The sequence below is a fragment of the Mastigoproctus giganteus genome, chromosome 10, assembly GCF_048544385.1.
Source record: "Mastigoproctus giganteus isolate SK-2022 chromosome 10, ASM4854438v1, whole genome shotgun sequence".
In the NCBI taxonomy this organism is placed as follows: Eukaryota; Metazoa; Arthropoda; class Arachnida; order Uropygi; family Thelyphonidae; genus Mastigoproctus; species Mastigoproctus giganteus.
In genome coordinates, this window is record NC_143584.1 from 92,915,514 (window position 1) to 92,927,697 (window position 12,184).

Below are 12,184 nucleotides of genomic sequence, written 5' to 3' on the forward strand. Positions count from 1 at the left end.
TTTAGCATTAGCTTATACAGCATCATATATCCCTATTATAGATTACCCTTATTTCTAATGTCTCTTGGCATAAGCACGTCACAAATATTGCTTTCTCTTCTAAAAACCTGCATTTTCTCTTTCGCACTATTGTTTTTTTTTTTAAGCAACTGCTCACTCTGTACAAATCTCAAATCCTCTCTACCATGGAATATCGTTCCCACATCTGAGTTGTTGCACCCAAAACCTCTCTCAGGCTTCTAGACTCTTCAAAAGAGGGCAGTCAGGTAATTAATGACTCATCTCTTAAAAGAGTCTCCCATCTCTGTCTCATTGACATTCTGTTTCTGCCGTGACTTTTTATAGATACTTCGACAGGCACTATTCTTCTGAATTGATATCTGTAATTCCCTTTCTCTCTTCAAAACCAGTCAGAATGCACACTGCAGCAAGTCAGCAGCCATTTACTGTTCAACTTCAAACTCACTGAACTAACTTTTCTTCTTTCTTATTTATCCCTTCAAGTTTTGTTTTCTAGAACAACCTTCCTTTGTATGTATTTCGTGAAAACTACAATCTACAGAAATTGAAATCTGTCAACAAGTATCTTTGTCTTCTCAACCTTCAATCCATGCATGGTACTAAGTACTGTAGGTTCTAATACATTTTGTGTTTGAGGGTTCGTATAAAAAAAATAAGACAATTTAAAAAAAAAGTAACTTTCTTGAAACAAACAACTTCTAATACAATTGTTTAACTTGTTCCAATTATTGGCTTTGTTTCAGGTTTTTCTGTTATTTTAGTTATTTCTCTTTGACAAAATGAACTCAGCTGGTTTATCTCTTGTGCCTTTTCTTCAGATTCCTCTATAAAAATGAAATTTGCCAGCATTAGTAAATCAGGGTTTAAACTACCTGGTAAGTGGATTGGTCTTAATGCTCATAGGTTTCATGTTACATGCTGTCTTGTTTTTTTTTCACCACGAGACATTATAAATGCCAGATAGCATTAAGCTGTATACTTACAGTCTGCTTAATCCATAGTAGAAACACTAACTTGAACATAATGAAAGATGGCTTTTAAACAATGGTTCTCACAATGGGTTCTCATTGATGGAAACAAAATACTATTTTTTGTTTTTTTATGAATAAAATGTGTTATTTGAATAAGCAAATCAGATTCTAAGCTTTCTATAGAGTCTGTTTTGAAAACAAGCTGTTAAGCTTTTGAATGCATCCTAAGAAATAATGTTATATGTAAAACATGTCATTTGAGTAATTAATAAATGATGGAAGTATATGTTAATGCATTCAGAAGCAGCCCTTATCATGAAACCAGGTGTCAGCAAGCTGAACAACTGTTGTATAGTATTGTAAGGGAAAAATGAAGAAAAGAGCTGCTTTTGACAGCACCGCAATTTCTTATTAAATTTTTTTTCCATTTTGCAGTGTGTTAAGTATTTGATTTAATTTGATAATTTATTTATCCCTATTTTGTGTTACAATTGTTGGGAGATAACAGCAAGAAGGGAGGGAGAACACATAAACCAGAGCTTTTTTGGGAGTTTCCCTTTGAAAAAGATAACAATAAAAACAGATCTGAAATTACACAGGTGTTATTTAACAGATACGTCATAAATAAATCGGACATGTTTCTACATTCCATTACAGAGACTTTGAAAACCAACCACGTATGTCACGTGTTTAACAACAGTACTAATAATTACATTGTGAGTACTTTTACAATAAGAAGTATGAAAGAAAAATATGATGAAATAATTGCCTAGAGTGTTACAAGCTTTTTTTTTACAGCTATTCCTGCTGACTGGGCTAGCCAGGTGGGTAAAGTGCCTGTCTGGCAACTCAAAGGTTGCGGGTTCGAATCCCGCCTTGGGCTTGGATCAGAGTGAGGTGCATTATGGCCACAGAAGCTGATGCACCAACAACTAACAAAAAAAAAAAAAAAAAAACAGCTATTCCTTCAACTTGTTTACATAATTTCCACACTGGTATGCATTGTGGAATGCAAAGTTTAGGAGTTGAGTTGAAGGTGATTTAGATCAGACATCCCTGGTGCTGTGTTCACTTAGGAGCTTCTTGAACTGGTTAAGTGAAATGGCATTTTTGATATTTTCAGGAAGATTATTCCAGGTGTTTGCACCTCTGTATTTTATATTTTTCTGACCTATGGCTTTTCTAAAAAGCGGAACCTTCAGGTTCGCTTCATTTCTTAAATTATGTGTTATTTCTTTTTCTTCTATTGTTATAAAAAAGGATCTGAAGAGTGGAGGAAAGTTTTTGTCTACAATGCTTTTTTCAAAGCATTATAGACAAATAGTTCTTCAAACAGGCCTCTGGGGTTGGGTAAATTCATATTGTGATTTTAAATGTTCTCACCAACCACATATTAAAATAAGACACGGAAACTGGAATTTTAAAAACTATGTGTTTACTTCATTATATTTACAATTAAAATAACTTTACAACTAAAAAAGGATAAAATACATAAAAAAAAAAAAATATATATATATATATATCGAATAATAATTAAAATACCTTAAAATACCGGGTTAAGAGCGATAAAACTGACCGTAGCTTTCGAAGGCACCTGCCTTCTTCTTCAGCAGTAGCTTCCTTGTACTGCAGTGCATCTTAAGCACCAGCAGGTTCACGGTCTAAATCACGTGTTTCATCGCCACGTGTTCTATTCTCCTGTGTAATGGGACCGGAAGCGGCTCGGGAGCACGTCATATGAAATCGTTCATCCCTTCTGAGGATCGTAGCCTCAAAGAGGGGATGAATCCGCAAACCTTTGTCTCTATTGATGTTCTCTGTCGAACTAATCCGCAAACTCTCGAGCCACTTGCAGTGCCAGAACCTGTGTGCCGATCAGTGATGATAGCTTCATCCGGGGAGATCTGGTGTTGCTTCTCCCAAAAATGCTCAGCCAACCCTTCACTCCAATAGCCACTGCATACATTCCCTACTATCCGGGCTTAACTGAGCATATAACTAGGGTACTAAGAAACTATCAGACGCGTTGTGTGCAGATTCCAGGCCTGGAAGCTGCACACAATCGTGTCACAAGTAAAAGACCCCATTCAAAAAGAGAATGCTAGTGGGGTCGTTTATAGTATTAAATGCCCGGATTGTGGGGAAATGTTATGTAGGGGAAACAAAGCGCCATCTCAAAGAACGGCTGGGGGAGCACACTAAGGCAATAAGGAATGCAGATTATGGTAAGTCCGCCGTGGCCGAGCATTTTTGGGAGAAGCAACACCAGATCTCCCCAGATAAAGCTATCTATCATCACTGATCGGGCGCATAGGTTCTGGGACCGCAAGTGGCTCGAGAGTTTGCGGATTAGTTCGACAGAGAACATCAATAGAGACAAAGTTTTGCGGATTCATCCCCTCTTTGAGGCTATGATCCTCAGAAGGGATGAACGATTTCATATTACGCGCTCCCGAGCTGCTTCCGGTCCCAGTACACAGGAGAATAGAACACGTGGTGATGAAACATGTGATTTAGACCGTGAACCTGCTGGTGCTTAAGATGCACCGCAGTACAAGGAAGCTACCGCTGAAGAAGGCAGGAGCCTTCGAAAGCTATGGTCAGTTTTATTGCTCTTAACCCAGTATTTTAATGTACTTTATTTATTCGATGTATATATATATTTTATGTATTTTATCCCTTTTAGTTGTCAAGTTATTTTAATTGTAAATATATAGAAGTAAACACAGTTTTTTTAAAATTCCCGTTTCCGTGTCTTATTTTAATACGTGGTTGGTGAGAAACATTTAAAATCACAACATTGTAGACAAAGACCGCCTCAGCTTTTTGTATCAGTTGGTAGATGCTTAAGAGCCTTGCTTCCTTATATCTCAAAGTCACCGATGCATTCCAGGGAAGACCTAAAATTGAACAAACACATCAGTATGTGCTGTGCATTGCTGTTCTTGCACCATGCCTTTTTATATTTCATGTTTTCAGTGATTTTTCAGTACTGTTATTGGTCTACAATTGTAGGATGTGAGAAATCTTTTTCATGTGGTTGATTATGCTGCTTGAATTGTGCCAAGTGTGAATGGTTTTGTAGTGATTTAAGGAACTGTTAAAATATCCAAGTTTCATAATCCTTAGTTTACTACGATTAATAAAGCAGTTTTAATGTTGTGGAATAGTAGTGCATTAAGAATAAACCATTTTTCTTTAACTATTATAAAAAACTGAGGATCTATCAATGTCTATGTTCACAAGAAAAATTATTATTATACTATGACAACTTCATAAAAGCAATTTAATTTACTATTGTATTGGAGATTTCATTCTATAAACTTATATGAATATGGGATTATGTTCCATGATATACTGTAATATATAATTTCAGCTGCTTTAGTCAAACTACAAGCAGAACGTGCACTTCAGAAAGCCAGAGAACACAGTGAGCAGTTACAACAGCAGCAGCAGCAGCAGCAGCAGCGAGAAGGCACACAAGAGAAACCTCTAGATAGAGAAGAGAGTGTGCAAGAAACAATGGTATTTGTTTAATAATTCATGTGTTTCTTTTTATTAATTTATTAGTAAAATGATTCTGAGATGTTAAGCCATCTCAGAATCTATAGATCTTAAGTTAAAACCTTTACATAAATATAAACTTTGTAACAAATTTTCAAAAAAGATTTGGTTTATCTGTTTTTCATGTTGTTTATTTATTATTTTTGCACAGAATCAGTGGTTTTCCCAGAAATGAAAGAAAAGGAAATATGCAGTAACACCATATCAGATTTATTAACAATGTTTTAACTTCTGTACAAAAATCATTTCTACAAATAAATGTGAATAATAATCTTGCTACTAATTTTAAATAAAAATATAAGGAAAAGTACCAATAATTTAAGTAATAAAGTGTTTACATAGCAGAGTTTTAATAATGGTGTCCACCTAGTCACTATCCTTGCACTCACCTTCTTTAACATGCTTCTCATTTCCATAGTCTTCTTTAATATGAAGAAAGTGCACTACATGCATTAATGAGCATATATTCCCATTGTGGAGCAACAGCTTTTAAACTCTAATTTTAACTGTCTATGAAATGGTGTCACTCTTCTGTGTTGTGGCTAATGCTAGTTTCTTCATAAAGATCCAATCCAATCAAATCAAAACAGTATCTTATCACAGTGGGGATTTTATAACACATCACTTATGTGTGTATAAACATGCATAAGTGACATAACATGCATTTTTCTTTTTTGTTTTTTAGCTAGATCCAATAGATTTCCCTCTTTTAAATGGAATATCAAGGGTTCTGTCGGATTTGGTTATACCCAAGTCACTTGCTGAGTTATTCAATTCTTGCCAACTAGAGAAATATGGTGCTTTACTTGAACAAGCTTCTGTGGTGTAATTCCAGTTATCCTTTTGAACAGATTCATTATCCAATTCAGAAGGCTCTTCTCTGGAAGAGAATTGGGATTTGGCAGGTCTTCATCATATTGCAGTGGAACAGTAGAGGATGGTATATTGGGATATATAACAGTGACTTTATGATCCATAGACTTTTTAAATATAGATATATTAACTATACAAAAGTAGCAATTGCCATGATGGTTTGTGGGCTCTTCAACAACTCCAGCATTTAGAGAATGTTGGAATTTACTGGAATTTAAAAGAGGATTAAGAAAAGGAACACTTTTTCAAAATAAGCTGTACAAAGTGAGGATAAAATTCAAAGAAACCACAGAGGATGTCCTCAGTCATACTGCCTTTTGGCCACAGAAGTAGATTGCTGTTGCTGTGGCCAAAGATTCAGCATGAAATTGGCAGCATTCATCCATTAGCACTAGGGCAGTATTACAACAATTTAACATTTCAACCATCCATAAAGTTTTTTGATCCATTCAGTGGGACCTATAAAAGATCCATACGGTGAACATTAATGTAATTACAGTCGAACTTGGTTATAATGAGCATGGAAATAATGAGAGCATGGCTGATGAACAAAAAGCCATAATGATTTTAATTTACTCGTATTCCCATATAATAGTTCACTGTTATAATGAGCATACTACACGAACATACTGTACAAATTTTAGTAACTATGCAAACGTGCAAACATTCTTAATTGTTCATAGTTCAAACATTCATAGTTGAAAAACCCAATTCTTGGTATAGACAAAAATGAAAGGGGCGACTTAGCTTTTATGACCACTCGCATCGCATTATGGGCCAGTTTATGACCTAACCTTGTCCTTTTGGGGGGGACTATACAGTAGAGCATTGGCATTCTGCTTGTAATTTCTATGGTTGCATTACCCTATTTACAAGATTGTCTTGTATTCACTGAACCATAAATTTATTTCGGGACTTCTAAGAATTTCGGAAATAATAATTGTTTATATGCAGATCACTCTACTGTTATTTTAAAATAATATCAGTTAGAAACAAACCCTTCGCTCAGAAACATGTCTGCTAACAAAAGAAAGTGTCTCTAGATTCACGAAAAAGTCTAAATTATTCGTGAGTTAAAACGTGGTGCAAAAAATGAAGTGTGTAAAAAGTTTTTCGTTGTCCTCTTCAACAGTATAGGCATTGTGGAAGAATAAACATGTTTACATATCGGCACTGGAAAAGAACATAATCGGAAAAAAAATAAATAAAAAATAATAAATACTAGGTTACAAACATTGATGAAGCATTGCTTCATTGGTTCACTACACAAAGAAGTGCTGAATTTTCAATAGCGGTCCGATCTTGAAGGCTCAAGCAGAAAAATTTGCTAAACAATTTGGATGCGATGATTTTGTATGTAACAATGGTTGGCTGGATTGATTTAGAAACCGACATAACATCATTTATGCAAAAATAAGGGAAGAATCTTGATCTGCAGATCCAATAATGGCAAATGAATGGATTGACCATGCTTGGGCAGAAATCAGGAAAGATTTCAGTGACGAAGACATCTACAATGCCAGCAAAACGGGAATCGTGTTTATTATTAATTAGTATTGTTTTTAATTATGGAGAAATAAATTGTGTTTAGTATTAAGTGTATGGTTTTAAAATTACAGACTGGTTTTAAAATTACAGACAAATAAATTGTATTTAATATTAAGCATATTGTAGTTTATACAAGCATATTAATACAAAAATGTGTAAAAAGTAAGCAGCAGCCATTATCAATTCACTGCAGGATGGAAGCCTCCACAACAATTGATGTTGAGGGAAATGGACCATAATCTGCTGGCATGCTGGTCCAGTGCGGGTTGGCAGATCGACTGTATTTAGTAGTCAGGGGCTTGAATCCAGGTCTACTCTGTAACTGAGTGGTCAGGAGCGGGAGTGCTAATGCACTCCCGTTCCTGACCACTCAGCTACGGACACCATATAAATAATATTCAGGTATATACTAATATTATTTTTTTTCTCTCTAATATTTCTTTTGTTTTGTGAATCTATCTTTTTGTCAAGTTATTGAGAATTAAAAAAAAAAAATCGGAGTTAGATTTAACTCATCACTGATATAGTGACTAATGGTTATAACTAGGAAAATTTGTTGGTCTTTTGATGCTCGTTATAACCAAGTTCTACTGTACTTTGCTCTGTGGTTTCTGGCAAGATGATGAGTCTCATTTCCAATTAAGTGGTGGTATATGTAATTGTTGGGCGTGTGGATCACTCCAGATATTGTCAGTAAAGTGCATCTCCATTGTTCAAGTTACTCTGTGGCATAGGTTTATAGTGAATTTTATGATTCGAGATTTCATTGTCTGCTAAGTATTATTGTGATTCTGCATAGCTAAAATCAGTTTTTATGCAAGATGAGGCCCCTCCACATATTGGTTGGCCATGTGCAGTGCAGCTGGTCTACTCCATAACACATTCAATGATAACCACATTATGTTAGGAATGTTTGGTCACCTCATTTACCAGACCTCAGTTTGACTTTTAGTTATGAGGATATCCGAAGGATAGTGTATATCAAGGACATTCATTCTCTTGCTGACATGAAGGGAAACATCACGAGGCATGTTATTATTGTCCTTGTAACATGCTTTGAGCAACGTTTGACCATGCTTGCAGCATATAATGGACCCCATATTGAGCATCTGTCTTCATACTTAAGAGTTCATCCAAATGGTACTCTACTAGTGCTTACAGTGCCATTAACCTCCTGGTGCTAGTTTTTGCACCTACCGTTTCCACATGCATTGGATTGTATCAATTCCAAATTTCATCTTTCTACCGTTAATAGGTTTCCACCTACAGCTAGCTGAAGCGTTTAAATTCTGTACATTGGAACCAACTGACAACGTTACCAACAACAAATTATAGGTGGGAAGCATTCAAGGAACTAATTGTGGAAGCTACTAGGCTTTTCATACCGATTAAGAAATATTGTTCAAGGTTTAGGCCTAAATGGATGTCAGATGAACTAATGACACTAGTGGCAGAGAAGAAAAATGCATGGGATGCATATAAATTATCATGTGACACAGAAGCCTATGGCAGATTTAAGCTAGTCTGTAAAAGTAAAGTATTAAAGAGTAAACTGCAGCCATTATCAATCCAGTGCAGGATGGAAGCCTCCTCAATGATTCATGTTGAGGGAAAAGGGACCATAATCTACCATGCTGGTCCAATGCGGGTTGGCAGATCAACCGTATTTAGCAGTCAGGGGCTTGGATCCCGGTCTCCTCAAAGAGCATGTGCTACTGCACTCCGGCTCCTGACCACTTGGCTACGTAGGCCGCTTTGTATCAAGTCATAAAGGAGATTACACAAGCGAAGGAAGAATTCCCTTAATATCGATGGTTCGATTGTTGATGATCTTGCTCAGATATCTGATAATCTGAATGAGTATTTTGCATCTACATTCACACATGAAGAGTTATTAAGGGAGGAAAATGCCAGATGTTTATCAGACTGTAACAGGGTGCTTAATGATTTTGTAATAGCTGAGAGTAAAGTGGAGGATATATTGTTGAAGTTAAACATAAGAAAGACACCTGGCATGGATGGGATCTATCCAGTTATATTAAAGGAGGCGGCAAAGGAAGTAAGAAAACCCTTAGCCATAATTATGAAAGCATCCTTGGACTCGGGAGAAGTCCACATTCACTGGAGATGTGCAAATGTATCCCCAATTCACAAGGGAGGATCTAAGGTTACAGGATTAATTACAGACTAAGTAGTTTAAATTCTGTTCCGGGTAAAATAATGGAGTGACTGGTTTAAAGAAGCATTGCGGGATCATCTAGACAAGGCTGCAGTAATAATTCAGACACAGCATGAGTTTGTTAAGGGGAAGTCTTGTCTGACCAATTTGATTCAATACTATGATGTTACAATGGAACTGGATGCAAAAAATAATTCTGATATCATATATTTGGATTTCAGGTAAGCTTTTGACACTGTTGTGCATGGAAGACTACTGTAGAAATTGGAGCAGTATGGTATTAAGGGTAAGTTGCTACAATGGATAAAATGGTGGTTGAGTGAGAGAAGACAGAGAGTGGTAATCAATGGATGCTGCTCTTCTTGGACTAATGTTATTAATGGAGTCCCCCATGGTTTGGTGTTGGGCCAATGTTTATATTTATCAATGATATTCATATTGATTTGTATATTTATCAATGATATTCATGAAGAGATATCAGGTTTAATGTTAAAGTTTGCAGATGATATAAAGGTTGGCAGGGTTGTTAATGACAGTAATGGCAGTGTGCTACTGCAATAGGATGTAGAAAATTTTGGGCAGATGGACTGAGAAGTGGCAACTGAAGTTTAACGTTAACAAATGCAAAGTACTGCATATGGGTAGAAGTAATCCCAGAGAAACATACGAACTCTGTGTTACTACACTTAGTGGTATAAAATGAAAAAGACCTGGGAGTAATTGTGCAGTCAGATGTAAAGTTTTCTGAGCAATGCAGACAGGCTGCCAGAGTAGGTCATGGGGTATTGTCAATGATATACAGGAATTTTGCTAGTAGGGAAAAGGAGGTGATTATCCCTTTGTATAAGGCAATGGTCAGGCCCCAACTTGAGTACTGTGTACAGGTGTGGAGGCCTCATTTTAGGAAGGAGTTGAAAGTTTAGAGTAGCTTGAGGATCGAAGGGGGTCCTCTTACCAAAAAAGGCTTAAGTTCTGCAAATTGCAGCTGCTGGAAACTAGGCACCTGCGAGGTGATCTGATTGAGGTATATTGAAAGGGTTGAGAACACTGAATTGTGATGGGATTCTTCCGCTTGTTCAAATTACAAACCCAAGGGGCATAAATTCAATTTGAGAAAGACAGTTGTAGAATAGATGTGTGGAAATTTGCCTTTAGCCAGTGGGTGGTAAATTGCTAAACAAACTTTGATCTGTTTGCAGACGATACGAAGGTTGGCAGGGTTGTCAAGGACACTACTGACACTATGCTGCTGCAACAGGATCTGGAAAGGTTGAGCAGATGGGCTGAGAGGTGGCAAATGAAGTTTAACATTGACAAATGTAAAGTACTACATATGGGAAACAGCAACTCCAGAGCAACGTATCAACTCTGTGGTACTACACTGACAATGGTAGAGAATGAAAGGGACCTGAGGGTGGTTGTGCAGGCAGATATGAAGTTCTCTGAGCAGTGCAAACGGGCTGCAAGAGTAGCTCATGGTGTATTGTCAATGATATATAGGAATTTTTCTAGCAGGGATAAGGAGGTGATTATTTCCTTGTATAAGGCAATGGTCATGCCACACATAGAGTACTGTATACAGGTCTGGAGACTTCATTTTAAGAAGGATGTAGAGCTGCTGGAATGAGTACAGAGAAGGGCAACAAGATTAGTGAATGGAACAAAGGGGTGCTCTTACGAAGAAACGCTGAAGTTTTGCAAATTACAGTGTCTGGAGACTAGGCACCAGCGAGGTGATCTGATAGAGGTGTATAAAGCCTTAAATGGTTTGAGCATGCTCAGTGCTGATGGGATTCTTCCTCTTGCTCAGAATAATCACCTAAGAGGGCATAAATTCAGATTGAGGAAAGACAGATGTAGGATAGATGTGCGAAATTTGTCTTTAGCCAGCGTGTAGTTGGTTGGTGGAACAGACTTCCGTCCCTTGTTGTGGAAGTTGATAGCCTAAATAAATTTAAGGCTCAGCTGGACAGGTATTTTGAACGAATTGGGGGGGGGGAAGTGGAAGTTTTGTTTTTTTTTTTGGCTGATGCTGCATAAGCTTGCTTTCTTGCATCATATGCCTCTACTAATGCTAAAGCTAAAGCAAGCTTGCAGAATAGATGGTGTAAGTTTGCCTTCATCAAGTGGGTGGTTGACATTTGGAACAGGCATCCATCTGTTGTTGTGGAAGTGGATGTTTTGAATAAATTCAAGGAAGAACTGAACAAATTCTTGGAGCTTATGGATGGGAGAAGTGTGCAGTGGCGTTATTTATTTATTTTTTTGGCTTATACTGTATAAGCTTGCTTTCTCGCATCATTTGTCACTACTATTATGTTAAATAGAATAACAAGAAAGTGAATGTGGAAATAAGAAAGTAGAAAAATGGGGAATTAGTCAGCAAAGCAGGGGCAATAAAGTGATAAGGGGAGAGGGAAAGTAATAAAAGAAGAGTTAAAAAAAAAAAAATTAAAAAAATGAAGTTACAGAAAGTGAGAGAAACAGAGTGAAGATAATTAAGAAAATATAATACATAATTACATAAAAATTGATGAAATCAGGATGTTGCCACACAACTTACAAAACTGGCCTCTCATTGGTGCCAGCAGCTTGAATTGCAAGTCAAATAGTAATATCATATCTTCATTTTTCTTATGTAAACCACAAACCAGTGGGTAAAAAGTATAAACGTAAATTGAAAATGAGAATAAAATTTAGTTACCATTACAAATGAAAATACGAATAAAATTTAGTTACCTATAATGGAGGATTTAAAATAAAAATTACTAGTACTAAAAGGGGGAATTTTTGGAAAATTACTTATGAACTTTACAGTTGACACAATGAAGACACAAAATTTATGAAATTAATAATAATAACTGAAATTTCTAGACATATAACATTTTAGGTCAAATGCAGCAAATGCTAAACCTATGCAGTGCATGGACAATAAAGTGAGGGGTAAAAATGAGGGAGATAGAAGGGGGATACAAGATAAAAAAAAAAAAGTATATAATAAGAAAAATAAATACAAAGTTGACAAAGT

The 12,184-nt window shown here is 36.4% G+C and overlaps 1 protein-coding gene across 1 annotated transcript in view; it reads left to right on the forward strand.

Moving 5' to 3' along the window:
- E(bx) (nucleosome-remodeling factor subunit NURF301 E(bx)) overlaps positions 1-12,184 on the forward strand; it is a 693,176-nt gene that overhangs the window by 85,692 nt on the left and 595,300 nt on the right. The window contains exon 4 of the mRNA XM_090382976.1: positions 4,369-4,517. Within this exon, the coding sequence (XP_090239102.1) occupies positions 4,369-4,517 (149 nt within the window). The remainder of the gene's footprint in view (positions 1-4,368; positions 4,518-12,184) is intronic.